This window comes from Salmo trutta, chromosome 13 (assembly GCF_901001165.1).
Source record: "Salmo trutta chromosome 13, fSalTru1.1, whole genome shotgun sequence".
NCBI classification, from domain to species: domain Eukaryota; kingdom Metazoa; phylum Chordata; class Actinopteri; order Salmoniformes; family Salmonidae; genus Salmo; species Salmo trutta.
In genome coordinates, this window is record NC_042969.1 from 14,213,889 (window position 1) to 14,230,357 (window position 16,469).

Sequence of the window (16,469 nt, forward strand, 5' to 3'; positions counted from 1 at the left end):
GAGTTTGGTTTAGCCTCAACGCCTCTGCGTCTAATGCTACACAGTGCCAACATTTTCAGCAGTTTAGTTTGGCTTAAATGATCATACATCATTCATGAATAAATGAATGAATGTGTAATCCCATCTCTTGTTTTCCCTTGTATTGATTTGCAGGCCATTCTCTTCAATGTCAGGCAACAGGAGAGGTCTGTTTAAGACAATGCAGTTACAGTAGTACAGCTTTTGGGGAATCTGTGGTCCAAATCAAATGACAAACTGGAGGGCTTTTATTTCTAGACCTCACAAACGCTTTGCCTTGAAACACTCTCGCAGATGCAATGCATTTTCTTTGCAGTCTAAATGGATTTTTAGGAGTTTTAAGTATAAAAAACCTCAGTCACTGTTGGTGGGGAACCAGCTAATGTTTGCTGGAACTCTGATGGTCTATACACACAGCGATTCTTTCTCACACCCGTACACCTTGTTCTGCACCCCTGGAGTTTCCAAGTCCATTTTCGGGAGGAATCTTTATTTAGTTGCACTTATTGTTGCTTGTGATACTTCCTTGCTGTTTAAAGGTGGGATGAAGCTCCAGCTAGTCTGTCTTTGCAGACAGCATCCGGGCCATTGTTCTGCTTCTAGGTGAGAGGAGGTGCGGACGTGACCCACAGTCCACCTTCTCGGGGCAAGGGGTCTGGGAATAGTTATTGGGCATTATTGTGTGGTGGATGGCTTCAAATGGGCACATGATAGGATTTCAAGCTGCTTTAATTTTCCCCTGATGAAGGGAATGTGTTTTGGCATGGTTTCAGAGGGCCCTCAATGTGTCGCCTCTGTTATAGTGATTAATGTAGAATTCGGCTACGGGGGGCTGTGTTTGTGGAAGTGGGATTTCTGGGAAGGGGGAAAATTTAATAAATACAATAGTTAAAGGAAAGAAAGGAAGACAGAGCTCAATAGGTGAGGTCCTTTAATTAGAGGCCAACTGGATGTTTTTTTTTACAGGTCCGTTTTTTGTTGTTGTTGCAGAGACCATTGGGTTACTTGGGGCAACACACAAACTGTGACTAACAGCTTGTTTTGTGTTGGCTTACAGTCAAAGCATTATATTAATGATGCTTCATCACAAGCCCTGGGTGCTTCAGATGGCAGATTTATGTTTTTTTGTCATCTCTGTGTAGGTGGTTTATTAGTCATGTTTCTGATCACCAGGCAAACAATATACTCTGGTGATGTTGGGCTATGCTCACGACCTTCAGGAAAGCTGTTTTAGGGGCAACGTTCATGTTTCACTGTACTATCAAGATGGATGTTTTCATTTGAGAGGTTCTGTTATGAAAGACCAGCGCCACTCAATTTATTTGGTTTCTGCTTTAACAATGTTTTATGTCTTTACTGGCAGAGCAGTTCCAGTGACTACATATTTCTCCTAGATCTATCCACTCATTGCATCATACAGTGCATTCTGAGACTATTCAGACCCCTTGACTTTTTCCACATTTTGTTACGTTACTGCCTTATTCTAAAATGGATTAAAACATTTTTTCCCATCATAAATCTACGCACAATAACCCATAATAACAAAGCAAAAACACATTTTGGGGGAAATATCAAATTTACATAAGTATTCAGACCCTTAACTCAGTACTTTGTTGAAGCACCTTTGGCAGCGACTACAGCCTTCAGGCTTCTTGGGTATGATGCTACAAGCTTGGCAAACCTGTATTTGGGGAGTTTCTCCCATTCTTCTCTGCAGATCCTCTCAAGCTCTTTCAGGTTGGATGGGGAGCGTAGATGCACAGCTATTTTCAGGTCTCTCCAGAGATGTTCGGTCTTTTTCAAGTCCGAGCTCTGGCTGGGCCACTTAAGGACATTCAGAGACTTGTCCCGAAGCCACTCCTGCATTGTCTTGGCTGTGTGCTTAGGATTGTTGTCCTGTTGGAAGGTGAACCTTTGCCCCAGTCTGAGGTCCTGAGCGCTCTGGAGCAGGTTTTCATCAAAGAACTCTCTGTACTTTGCTGTGTTCATCTTTCCCTCGATCCTGACTAGTCTCCCAGTCCCTGCCGCTGAAAAACATCCCCACAGCATGATGCTACCACCACCATGCTTCACCGTAGGGATGGTGCCAGGTTTCCTTGGCATTCAGGCCAAAGAGTTCAATCTTGGTTTCATCAGACCAGAGAATCTTGTTTCTCATGGTCTGAGAGTCTTAGGTGCCTTTTGGCAAACTCCAAGCGAGCTGTCATGTGCCTTTTATTGAGGACTGGCTTCCGTCTGGACACTCTACCATAAAGGCCTGATTGGTGGAGTGCTGCAGAGATTGGTTGTCCTTCTGGAAGGTTCTCCCATCTCCACAGAGGAACTCTGGAGCTCTGTAAGAGTGACCATCGGGTTCTTGGTCACCTCTCTGACCAATCATGTCTCGGAGCTCTACGGACAATTCCTTCGACCTGATGGCTTGGTTTTTGCTCTGACATGCACTGTCAACTGTGGGACCTTATATAGACAGGTATAGACAGCCTTTCCAAATCAAGTCCAATCAATTTAATGTACCACAAGTGGACTCCATTAAAGTTGTAGAAACATCTCAAGGATGATCAATGGAAACAGGATGCACCTGAGCTGAATTTCGAGTCTCATAGCAAAGGGTCTGAATGCTTATGCAAATAAGGTATTTCAGTTTATTTTTTATTTTTGATACATTTGCAAAACTTTCTAAAAAACCTGTTTTCATTATGGGGTATTGTGTGTAGATTGCAGAATAAGTTAATCAATTTTAGAATAAGGCTGTAATGTATGAAACTGTGGAAAAATTCAAGGGGTCTGAATACTTTCCAAAGGCACTGTAGTTTATTGCAGCAATGGTGTCACATTGAATTCTGCCTGTATTATCGTGCCATCCAAGGATCATGGATGCATGTTAAAGGAATTGGTTTGTTATATATTTTGAATTAACGCAATACAACTTCCATATCAATACTGTACAGTACACATTATGATAATATTTTATCAATATTCTGCACGTTATTAGCTTCAAATGCAGTTTTTGCAATGTCAATTGTCTTAGGAGATTCCTATTTGACCTTACTCAGATGTTATGACTGCTTAGTACTCACAAAAGAGGCATTGTCTGTCCGGTGGCCAGCCCTGAAGAAAGGCCCAGGAAGGTTTTCCTGCTTGTGTCTGTCTGTGGAAAACTACAGATGTAGGATCATAATTTGAGCCAGTTTGTTACAGCATGAAAATAATCACACAGTAATAGGAAATGTGCACTATTACGTAAATTATAATTCATGGACATTTTTGTAGGGGTTGATACAGTTTTCGTTAGGGCAAATCAAGTCTGTAATTTAAAAGTGAAAATGACAAACTTTAGAAGCTTTTGAAAACTTTTGCATTTCCTGCTAAAATTAAGATCCTACATCAGTACTAGGTGTGTGCGTAAATACGCAAGCCCTGTTGTGTTAAGGTCGCTAACCCCCAACATGCTTCTCATGTTTGTTTACACTCCATATTCCGGAATCAGTTTACATCGGAGCTGACCTGCTTGGCTTGAGACTTCAATAATTCACTCCGTTGGTCCTGTATATCAGGAGTGTTTTTGTTAAGCATTCTCGATCACCTATCTGTAAACACAGTGAATCTCAGGAGGGATGAGCGGAGACAGTGGAGAGCCCAACCTGTTCTGTATGGCGTTCCCAGTGGACACACCCTGTGCCAGTAAAATGGGTCGGGGGGGGGGGCCTCGTAGGAAGCTCTCTGCGTGGTGACGTACCAGGATGATTAAGGGCCCCTTCCTTTCCCGTTTGGAGTGGCATTGTCCCGGTGACAGGCACATGTTGCCCCGCTCAGGAAGTGTGTCTCGCTGGTCCATGGAGCAGGACGAGGGGAGAGTAGCCTACTGATGACACACACCAACGGTGGACACACGCCTCACCCATCCCCACATTCCCAGCCAGAGACAAGTTGTGCTACACACATTTTTAGAGTCTGTACCTTTGTGCTACGCGCTTAAATAGTGTTGATGACCTGGTGCCAGGACTTCAGAGGGTAGAAAATGGGAGAATGTCCTAGAGAAAGCTGAGGGTTGATATATTAACCAATGTTAGCAACTTCAGCAACTAGCAAAAAATATCTCTGGACTAGAAGTAATGCATAAATATATCGATCTTTATTCATTTATTCACTTCTTATGCTTGGTTAATAATACAAATACATTTAGAGTACAAAAATCTATATTCGATAGAAAACTAAATCAGTGCATACACTTTTTTCCTCCACAATGGACACAAGACCCAATCAGTCCACATTAACAATACAAACATCATTTGGCAGTATTTAAGGGTGCAGAGACAGCATTCATAATAAACCTTATAGAATTACGTATTGTGCGGCAAAATATTATCTAGCAGTTTACACACACAAGCTATTCCCTCTCTCCTATGTGTAACAAAACACTAGCTGGAGTGACTGGAATTTTAATTTAACCAAACATTTTGAATTATCCAAACATTTAGACTCTTCATCCTGATCATTTTTCAGCCTTGTTTTTAAAGGTAATTACGTAGGCTAAACGTGCTAAAGTCGTCACCAGTATAGTGACCAGCCTGGTGATGACATGTAGGATTCCTGGAGCCTGCCCTGCAAGCTTTAGTCACACTTTTAGCACAACAAAATGGATCAGTAACTGAAGATTTCCATTACAAACAGTCAATTCCTTCATCTTTACTAATGTAATTATAGTGTGTTCAGCAGTGCAAACGGAATATACATGTGGAATTAAATACTGGAATGTTACATATCGTGTTGTCAAGGAGGCAGTGGGTACAAATCCTTTGGTTAAATCTTCAGTGTGAAATTAATAAGTGACATTGTAGAATATAAACCTAAATAAATATGCATTGTTTATTTCACTGGTGCTTTCATAGACACTCTTCATATGAAATTCTAACCCAAGCTCATGTTTTTAACTAGCTTTGTACACATACAAACAAACCAGTCTCTCTCGTATCATCCAATTTCCCTTTTTCCACTCGGCCATAACAATAATACACAGAGTTAGTCCCATATCGGGATAGGGGAAGGAATCCAAATATAACTTTTCATTTAAAATGGCTTCACGGTAGAGATGTAATATTAAATCCAAAGCAGTGTGGTCTTTCTCTCTGTTCTGCCCTCTCCTGTCCTCTTCATGCCTTAACCCCATTCAGAGACGCTGGGAGCTGGGATTCTATTGGCTGTTTAAGCTATTACTACTCAGACTGAGCCTAAGGGACTATGGGCCATATCCATCTACTGTAGACAACCCTGGCAACCCATGTGTCTCTCCCTCTGAGTTGAAGGGAAAAAAATATTCCAAACAGCAACAACATGTTGACTGGGAATACTGGAGATCGGAGTACTCAAGTTAGAAATCTTTTCAGACGGCCACATTCGATTATTCACAAACTGTTCCTGTAATCTGTCTGACAGGCGCTTTTTAAAATCGGGAGCTTTAGCGCAAGTCAACCTGAGGAATATGCTTGAAAAGATCAACTTTGTGACACAAATATTTCGGCAAACTTATATCAATAATCATTACATAATAAAATAAAATAGCACATTACTTTCCAGTTTTCAATTCTATAAAATATTTGTACAGAAATAAAATAGTATCAATGAAAACACCCTAATTCCCCCATCTTATTTCCTTCTCATCTCCATTTTGTATCCCCATGGTAACACACTTTTCATTTACACTACAGTATAAACTGCCAATAATACATTTCATGGGACTGTAATTCGTTACAAGTCTGGAATCGGTTGTGCTTCTTGGTGTTGTTCACAGTAGATTATAGGAATACCTGAGGCTGTCTATAGGTCTACATAAGTCTATAGGCATCTTTCTATAGCTAGCTGTATGTGTGGCTATCAGAGTGAGCTATGGAGAAGGCCAGCAGTACATAGGAGAACCTCTGGGTCAGGCTGAGACCTTTACAGGCTCTTCTTCCTCCTTCCTGCAGAGTGGGCTGATGGGAAGCAGGCAGGCTAAGTGCAGCTCTACAGTAAGGTGTCTCAGAGTGTCCTAAAGTAACAGCTCCCACGTTGGAATAAAGCGTCTCAAACGTGTCTCTCTCTCAAGCCTCGGGGAGGAGGAGAAATGGAAGAAGTTAAAAAGGGGGAGGCAGCAGGCGTTTTACGGTGCGCTGTGAGGTCCGGAGACGGAGTCAGAACAGAGGAGAACAAAGGAAAGGCCTCGAGGCATTTAGTCAGATAGATTCTCCTTGGGGCGGAGGGGCGTCTCCCACGGCGACGGCGTGGGGCTACACAGGTGGGGTGGAGTAGCGCACTACATAGCTGTAGTCAGGGGGTGGGCTGTGGCACTCCAGACCGGGCTCCAGGGACGAGTCGTCCAGGGTGAAGTCCAGAGAGGAGACAGGCTGAGGGTACTTGTCCTTCTCTCCCTCAGTCAGCACCGACTCCTTACTCCTACTCACTGCCTTCATCCTGGAGAGAGAGAGAGAGAGAGAGAGAGAGAGAGAGAGAGGGAGAAAACAGACTCAGTAAAATATGCTGCCTTGGCAGGAACTAATGGGGATCCGTAAAATACAAAAATATAACAATAATGCATTTCCATGGTAATTGTTCATAAAGCATATCATCAATCACGTTCTCTGGCCTCTCTCACGGATGTTGACTTCTTCTACTCCCGTAAATGCTCCTAATATGAGTAATTGACTACTATTGTCTTCTGGTTGCTAGGAGTTTCCAGAACTTCTCTCACAGGGGCCAAGGTTGGCTCTCGGTGGGGTAAATCGCATGACTGACTGGCTGCATTGACTATGAGAGTGGGGAAATGACAGGGTGGTGTATTACAACAATTATATTCTGTAATGGATCAGTAAATGTTAGATTGGTGAGTCAAGTACTGACAACAATACTATCCCAAGCATTTCCATATAGACAGAGCTATAGAGAGAGCTATAGACAGAGCTATAGAGAGAGCTATAGACAGAGCTATAGAGAGAGCTATGGAGAGAGCTATAGACAGAGCTATAGTGAGAGCTATAGAGAGAGCTATAGAGAGAGAGCTATAGAGAGAGCTATAGAGAGAGCTATAGACAGAGCTATAGAGAGAGCCACAGAGAGAGCTATAGACAGAGCTATAGACAGAGCTATGGAGAGAGCCACAGAGAGAGCTATAGAGAGAGCTATAGAGAGAGCTATAGAGAGTGCTATAGACAGAGCTATAGAGAGAGCTATAGACAGAGCTATAGTGAGAGCTATAGAGAGAGCCATAGACAGAGCTACAGAGAGAGCTACAGAGAGAGCCATAGAGTGAGAGTTATAGATAGAGCTATAGAGAGTGAGCGATATAGAGAGAGCTATAGAGAGAGCTATAGTGAGAGCTATAGTGAGAGCTATAGACAGAGCTATAGACAGAGCTATAGACAGAGCTATAGTGAGAGCTATAGTGAGAGCTATAGTGAGAGCTATAGAGAGAGCTATAGTGAGAGCTATAGAGAGAGTGAGCGCTATAGAGAGAGCTATAGTGAGTTATAGTGAGAGCTATAGAGAGAGCTATAGAGAGAGCTATAGGCAGAGCTATAGTGAGAGCTATAGTGAGAGCTATAGAGAGAGCCATAGACAGAGCTACAGAGAGAGCTATAGAGAGAGCTATAGAGTGAGCTACAGAGAGAGCTATAGTGAGTTATAGTGAGAGCTATAGAGAGAGCTATAGAGAGAGCTATAGTGAGAGCTATAGATAGAGCTATAGACAGAGCTATAGAGAGAGCTATAGAGAGAGAGCTATAGAGAGAGCTACAGAGAGAGCTATAGAGAGAGCTATAGACAGAGCTATAGAGAGAGCTATAGAGAGAGCTATAGAGAGAGCTATAGTGAGAGCTATAGAGAGAGTGAGCGCTATAGAGAGAGCTATAGTGAGAGCTATAGAGAGAGCTATAGTGAGAGCTATAGTGAGAGCCATAGAGAGAGCTATAGTGAGAGCTATAGAGAGAGCTATAGAGAGAGCTATAGTGAGAGCCATAGAGAGAGCTATAGAGAGAGCATAGAGAGAGCTATAGACAGAGCTATAGAGAGAGCTATAGAGAGAGCTATAGAGAGAGCTACAGAGAGAGCCACAGAGATAGCTACAGAGAGAGCCATAGAGTGAGCTACAGAGAGAGCTATAGAGAGTTATAGTGAGAGCAATAGAGAGAGCTATAGAGAGAGCTATAGATAGAGCTATAGAGAGTGAGCGATATAGAGAAAGCTATAGAGAGAGCTATAGTGAGAGCTATGGTGAGAGCTATAGAGAGAGCCATATAGAGAGCCATAGACAGAGCTATAGTAAGAGCTATAGAGAGAGCTATAGAGAGAGCTATAGTGAGAGCTATAGAGAGAGTGTGCACTATAGAGAGAGCTATAGGCAGAGCTATAGTGAGAGCTATAGAGAGAGCTATAGGCAGAGCTATAGAGAGAGCCATATAGTGAGCTACAGAGAGAGCCATATAGTGAGCTATAGAGAGAGCTATAGTGAGAGCTATAGAGAGAGTGAGCACTATAGTGAGATCTATGGTGAGTTATAGTGAGAGCTATAGAGAGAGCTATAGGCAGAGCTATAGGCAGAGCTATAGAGAGAGCTATAGAGTGAGCTACAGAGAGAGCTATAGAGAGTTATAGTGAGAGCAATAGAGAGAGCTATAGAGAGAGCTATAGATAGAGCTATAGAGAGTGAGCGATATAGAGAAAGCTATAGAGAGAGCTATAGTGAGAGCTATAGTGAGAGCTATAGTGAGAGCTATAGAGAGAGCTATAGAGAGAGCTACAGAGAGAGCTACAGAGAGAGCTATAGAGAAAGCTATAGAGAGAGCCACAGAGAGAGCTATAGTGAGAGCTATAGAGAGAGCCATAGAGAGAGCCATAGACAGAGCTATAGTGAGAGCTATAGAGAGAGCTATAGAGAGAACCATAGAGAGAGCTATAGGCAGAGCCATAGACAGAGCTATAGAGAGAGCTACAGAGAGAGCCATAGAGAGAGCTATAGTGAGAGCTATAGAGAGAGTGAGCGCTATAGAGAGAGCTATAGGCAGAGCTATAGGCAGAGCTATAGAGAGAGCTATAGAGAGAGCTATAGTGAGAGCTATAGAGAGCTATAGAGAGAACCATAGAGAGAGCTATAGGCAGAACCATAGACAGAGCCATATAGTGAGCTACAGAGAGAGCTATAGTGAGAGCTATAGTGAGTTATAGTGAGAGCTATAGAGAGAGCTATAGGCAGAGCTATAGGCAGAGCTATAGAGAGAGCTATAGAGAGAGCTATAGAGAGAGCTATAGACAGAGCTATGGAGAGAGCTATAGAGAGAGCTATAGAGAGAGCTATAGTGAGAGCTATAGAGAGAGTGAGCGCTATAGAGAGAGCTATAGTGAGAGCTATAGAGAGAGCTATAGTGAGAGCTATAGTGAGAGCCATAGAGAGAGCTATAGTGAGAGCTATAGAGAGAGCTATAGAGAGAGCTATAGTGAGAGCCATAGAGAGAGCTATAGAGAGAGCATAGAGAGAGCTATAGACAGAGCTATAGAGAGAGCTATATAGAGAGCTATAGAGAGAGCTATAGAGAGAGCTACAGAGAGAGCCACAGAGATAGCTACAGAGAGAGCCATAGAGTGAGCTACAGAGAGAGCTATAGAGAGTTATAGTGAGAGCAATAGAGAGAGCTATAGAGAGAGCTATAGATAGAGCTATAGAGAGTGAGCGATATAGAGAAAGCTATAGAGAGAGCTATAGTGAGAGCTATAGTGAGAGCTATAGAGAGAGCCATAGAGAGAGCCATAGACAGAGCTATAGTGAGAGCTATTGAGAGAGCTATAGAGAGAACCATAGAGAGAGCTATAGGCAGAGCCATAGACAGAGCTATAGAGAGAGCTACAGAGAGAGCCATAGAGAGAGCCATAGACAGAGCTATAGTGAGAGCTATAGACAGAGCTATAGAGAGAGCTATAGTGAGAGCTATAGAGAGAGTGAGCGCTATAGAGAGAGCTATAGGCAGAGCTATAGTGAGAGCTATAGAGAGAGCTATAGGCAGAGCTATAGAGAGAGCCATAGAGTGAGCTACAGAGAGAGCTATAGTGAGAGCTATAGTGAGTTATAGTGAGAGCTATAGAGAGAGCTATATGCAGAGCTATAGGCAGAGCTATAGAGAGAGCTACAGAGAGAACTGCAGAGAGCTATAGAGAGAGCTATAGAGAGTTATAGTGAGAGCTATAGAGAGAGCTATAGAGAGAGCCATAGAGAGAGCTATAGTGAGAGCTATAGAGAGAGCTATAGGCAGAGCTATAGAGAGAGCTATAGTGAGAGTTATAGAGAGAGTGAGCGCTATAGAGAGAGCTATAGTGAGAGCCATAGAGAGAGCTATAGAGAGAGCCATGAGAGCTATAGTGAGAGCTATAGGCAGAGCTATAGAGAGAGCTATAGGCAGAGCTATAGAGAGAGCTATAGTGAGAGTTATAGAGAGAGTGAGCGCTATAGAGAGAGCTATAGTGAGAGCCATAGAGAGAGCTATAGAGAGAGCCATGAGAGCTATAGTGAGAGCTATAGGCAGAGCTATAGAGAGAGCTATAGTGAGAGCTATAGAGAGAGCCATAGAGAGAGCTATAGAGAGAGCTATAGAGAGAGCTATAGAGAGAGCTATAGAGAGAGCTATAGAGAGAGCTATAGAGAGAGCTATAGAGAGAGCCATAGAGAGAGCTATAGAGAGAGCTATAGAGAGAGTTATAGAGAGAGCTATAAAGAGAGCTATAGAGAGAGCTATAGTGAGAGAGCTCTAGAGAGAGAGCTATAGAGAGAGAGCTATAGAGAGCTATAGTGAGAGCTATAGTGAGAGCTCTAGAGAGAGAGCTATAGAGAGATCTATAGTGAGAGAGCTATAGAGAGAGCTATAGTGAGAGCTATAGAGAGAGAGAGAGAGAGAGAGAGAGAGAGAGAAGATAGAGAGAGAGCAGAGATAGAGGAGAGAGAGCAGAGAGAGAGAAGAGAAAGAGAGAGGAGAGAGAAAGCACTATCGAGAGAGAGAGAGCAGAGAGAGCGAGAGCAGAGAAAGAGAGAGCAGAGAGCAGAGAGAGAGAGAGAAGAGGAAGAGAGAGAGAGCGAGAAAAAGAGAGAGCAGAGAGAGAAGAGAGAGATTAAGCAGAGAGAGATTAAGCAGAGAGAGAGAGAAGAGAGAGAGAGGGGGAGAAAGAGAGAGCAGAGAGAGAAGAGAGACACACACAGTACTAGAATGTACTTGTTCAATGAATAGGAATATTTATATATATAACAGAAAAAATGTTAGCTGTTATCCTGTTTATCTCACTCTTAACAACTTATTAGTTAATAATTACTGTATTTCCGACTGCTATTCTTTCTTTTTGCAACATGAAATCCCTATCAGTTAGCATGTGGAACATTCAGGGCCTAAACTCATCAACCTTTGGACTGAAGAGTTTCGCACTGGAGTTCAACAAAAATCTGAAAGATGTTGACGTCATCATTCTGCAGGAGACATGGTGTAAGGCTGACACTCACTGTCCCGCAGGCTACAGAGAGGTCATTGTGCCATAACAGAAACACAGCTCTGTCAATACAGGCAGAGACTCTGGAGGATTGATCATTTGGTACAAATCCGAACTACAAAATCTAATTGAGCCCCTCAAAATTGGTAAATATCACATTTGGTTAAACTGAAAAAAGAACTTGTACTGACAGAAAAATATGTTTTCCTTTCCGCAATATATATCCCCCCCTCAGAATCCCCATATTATTCAGAGGAGATCTTCCCCACCCTTGAGGAAGAGACGTGCCATTTCCAAGCCCAGGGAAATTTGCTCATCTGTGGGGACACAAATGCGGCACAGGAACACTACCTGATCGAACAACCACACGAGGGGACAGCTTTATTACAGGCCATACTGTTTCTAACTGTCTTAATCTCCCCCATAGAAACAACAGTGACAGCACCGTCAACAAAAACGGAAGGGATCTGTTGCAGCTCTGTAGAAGCCTGGGTCTGTACTTTGTCAATGGTAGGTTACGGGGGGACTCTTTGGGGAGATTCACCTACTGCTCACCTCTTGGCCACAGCACAGTAGACTATATGATTACAGACATTGACCCTTTCTCTCTCAGCTCATTCACTGTCAAGCCACTAACACCTCTGTCTGATCACAGCCAAATTACGTTGTTCCTCAAAAGAACAGACATGGAAACAACCACACATTCACAGCCTAGTAAGCTGTACAACATCAGAAATTCATACAGATGGGCCCAAAACAGCACAGAAGAATACCAGAAAGCAACCTGGAACCAAAATATCCAAACACTCTTAGATAACTTTCTGGACACCACATTCACTCACACTAAAGAAGGCATCAATCTAGCAGTAAAAAACATCAACTATATATTCAGGCAAACGGCAAAAGAAGCACAATTGAAATTGATAAAAAACGAAACAAAAAAGATCACAGATGACAACTGGTTTGATGAAGATTGTAAAATTATAAGGAAAAAACTTAGAACACTATCCAACCAAAAGCACAGAGACCCAAATAATGGTGAATTACGCCTTCATTACTGTGAGACTTTAAAACTCTATAAACGTACACTCAGAACCAAAAAAGCACAGTACAACAGAAAGCTGACACTAATTGAGGAGTCCATAAACACAAACAACTTCTGGCAAAATTGGAAAAAAACAAAAAAATCTAAACAAGTGGAATTAGCGATACAAAATGGTGACATATGGACAACCCATTTTATAACACTCTACAACACCGTTCAAATTGACACAAATGCAGAACAATTACTGACCAGGAGCTCTATAAGAAACTTCAGGCTCTCAAATTGAAATAAGCATGCAGACCTGATGGCATCCTAAATGAGATGCTCAAACTTACTAGTGCAAAATTTCAATTGGCTATATTAAAACTGTTTAATTTGATCCTGAGTGTAGGTTATTTCCCTGACATCTGGAATCAAGGACTCATACTCCAATCTTTAAGAACGGAGAAAAATTTGACCCTAACAATTACAGAGGCATTTGTGTGAACAGTAACCTGGGGAAGGTTCTCTGTAGTATTATAAATGTAAGAGTTCTAAACTTCCTTAATAAGCACAATGTCTTGAGTAAAAGCCAAATTGGATTTATACCAAAACATCGCACAACTGATCATATTTACACCCTACACACCCTGATAGATAAACATGTCCACCAAAATAATACCAAAATATACGCTTGCTTTATTGACTGCCAAAAAGCATTTGATTCTATTTGGCATACAGGACTGTTCTACAAAGTTATTGAAAGTAGTGTAGGGGGTAAAACATATGACATAATTAAATCAATGTATACTGGAAATACGTGCAGCATTAAAATTGGCAAGAAAAGAACAGAATTCTTTAACCAGGGGCGGGGCCTTCGTCAGGGTTGCAATCTGAGCCCTGCACTCTTCAATATTTACATTAACGAATTGGCCACTATTCTAGAAAAATCCTCAGCCCCTGGTGTTAGTCACCACACTTCAGAAGTTAAATGCCTTCTCTTCGCAGATGACCTATGCCTGCTGTCACCCACAGCACATGGCCTACAGCAGAGCCTGGACCTGCTAGAGCAGTACTGCCAGACCTGGGCCCTGGCAGTAAACCCCAAAAATACTAAAATAATGATATTCCAGAGAAGATCCAGATCTCAGGGAATTAGACCAAAGTTCTCAATTGGCACAAAATATATAGAGTACTGTACACACTACAATTACTTAGGTTTAAAAATAAGCTCAACTGGACACCTTAATGAGGCAGTGAATGAACTGAGAGAGAAAGCACGCAGGGCATTCTACGCCATTAAAAAGCAAATTCAAATTGAAATACCTATTCAAAGTTGACTAAAACTAATTGAACATGTCATTGAACCAATTGCACTTTATGGCAGCGAGGTGTGGAAACATCTAAAATACAGTGACCCCCTCTCATATCATTACCAAGCTCTGCAATGCCAAGAGCTGAGCAAAGAAAAGAGTCCCCTCATCCAACTGGTCCTGGGGCTGAGTTCACAAACCTGTTCTACTAACACACTGAAGCCTCAGGACCAGAACATCCAATCAATCAGAATAAACCAAATTACAACACAGTCAAAACAAAACTACATTGCTTATTGGGAAACACAAGCACAAACACAAAGCAAAATGCAGTGCTATCTGGCCCTAAATCGACAGTACACCGTGGCTAAATATTTGACCATGGTTACTGATCAAAACCTTAGAAAAACCTTGACAAAGTACAGGCTCAGTGAGCACAGCCTTGCCATTGAGAAGGGTAGACACAGGAAAACCTGGCTCCCTGTAGAGGAAAGGCTGTGCATCCACTGCACCACAGCAGAACCTGAGACGGAGCTGCATTTCCTGACAAAATGTCAAAAATATAAAACAATTAGAGAGTGTCATTTTCCCAAATTTGAAACCCTTATTCAAGGTTTCAAAGACCTCTCTGATGAGGATAGGCTACCCATCCTGTTGGGGGAGGACGCAGAGAGCTGTGGGTTGGCAGTGCACTACATTGCTGCCTGCCATAGGTTGAGGGACAGTGTCTGACAGACCAATCAACCTGCACATGTACTCTACTGTATGCTTATTGTTATTGTTGGATGTATGGTTATTTTGTTGTTACTGGTGTCCCGTTGACAATTTTGATTCTCTTTTTTATTTTATTTTTATATATTTTTTATATTTTTTATATATATATTTATTTTTATATATATATATATTGTAAATATCCAAAATAAGCTTTGGCAATATGTACATTGTTACGTCATGCCAATAAAGCGAATTGAATTGAAAAATAATTGAGAGAGAGCAGAGAGAGAGAAGAGAAAGAGAGAGTGCAGAGAGAGAGAAGAGAAAGAGAGAGCGCAGAGAGAGAGAAGAGAAAGAGAGAGAGCAGAGAGAGAGCAGAGAGAGAGAAGAGAGAGAGCAGAGAGAGAAGAGAGAGAGCAGAGAGAGAGAGCAGAGAGAGAGAGCAGAGAGAGAGAGGAGAGAGAGAGAGAGAGAGAGAGAGAGAGAGCGCTACTACAGCCCTCCCTTGTAAACCTCCAGAAGGTCAAAGGTGACAGTGATCGAGCGGCGACCCAGTGAGGGTTCTCTCCCCTCAATAAATAGATCATTCTCTGTATACCTCTGGTGACTGGTTCTCCCATGGCAGAGGCCATGGCAATATGGGTAAGGCTGTGGCTGTGCTCACAGGCAGTGGTCTCGTCTCTCTCTGCCCAGCGTTGTGCATCACATAGGGGCACAGAGACGAGGGGAGCACTGTAATTGAGTTGATGGGTGTGTGGGGGTGGATTGGGGCTGGGAGGGTACAATGGTTGCTGAGGGAGAGGATCCAGAATGTTTTTAATCAAGCCAACACCTTCCGGTATGTTCATTGGGGGTTCGGAAGAGTTTCATTAAACGCGGTGAAAGCCACCGGCCGGCCCCATAAAAATGATATCAAACTCCCCTCGCCTTTTTATTTCATGCTCCCTTTCTGTCAGTTTAGGATTATTGCATTTAAAAAAAACATTCCTTTGTTAGCTGTCCTTGCTCATTTGAATATGCGTTAGTCCTAATCTTTTTTTTGTCCAGGGAAGAGGTGTTTGTGAGCTGGGCATTTGAAAGACAGAAACCATCTATATATCTATTTTTCACGCAATTCTGCTCCTTGAAGTACACAATGGATAATGTGTCATTTATAGCTGGGAGAGTTTCTGCAGCCTAACCTGTCCTCAGCCCTGGTTTCTCTCTATTCCACAGGTACGACGGGTTATGACAAGGAGTGGTAGTAACTCTAAAAATGGGTGGTTGCTCGCTGTATCACGGGAGTAAACTCTCTATAACCCGAACGCACCCCTTTGTTTACTCAGCTTGAACGTTGCTCGTTCTCTGAGCATGTTGAGGACCAGAGTGTAAGGAGAGAGAGCCCAGGGGTGTGACCTGCTACATTAACCCTGCGATTGGCCGACGTTCAAAACGATAAACAATCTCTCAGACCTAAATCGTCCACACAATGTACAGGCTGATCTGGGACAGTGGGTGTACAGTACATGCATCATTTAATGTTTTCTCTATCTGAACATCAGCTCTCAGGTCATTGCATAGTGGAGCCTCAAAGACGCAGGGCGATGGTAGACATTTCCTCAGACACCACAGTCTGTTTATACCGGACCAGATAACATCCAGGGCGATGAGACACCTGAGTCCACAACTGTTCCTCAGCCAATGACAATGTTGTTCTGATAACATCTGTTACATCACAAACCTCTTATGTCATCTCAAACTATGGCGGTTGATTGACGTATGAAACTCTGCCTCTACTCTGAACCTTGACAAGCAAGCTGTCGGAGGACGTCTCAATCAGGCCCGAGCAGTCTTTTGGCGAACGCCAAAGCGAGTTTTAGTGCGTGCTCTTAAACCACCCAGGCTCCGAGTCACACTTCCACTGGGCTTTT

At 42.6% G+C, this 16,469-nt stretch overlaps 1 protein-coding gene across 1 annotated transcript in view; it reads right to left on the reverse strand.

Moving 5' to 3' along the window:
• Positions 1-4,128: 4,128 nt before the first annotated feature.
• Positions 4,129-16,469, reverse strand: part of LOC115205263 (vascular endothelial growth factor receptor kdr-like) — an 87,932-nt gene continuing 75,591 nt past the window's right edge. Inside the window, exon 30 of the mRNA XM_029771039.1 lies at positions 4,129-6,465. Coding sequence (XP_029626899.1) covers positions 6,282-6,465 — 184 coding nt within the window. The 3' untranslated portion in view covers positions 4,129-6,281. The remainder of the gene's footprint in view (positions 6,466-16,469) is intronic.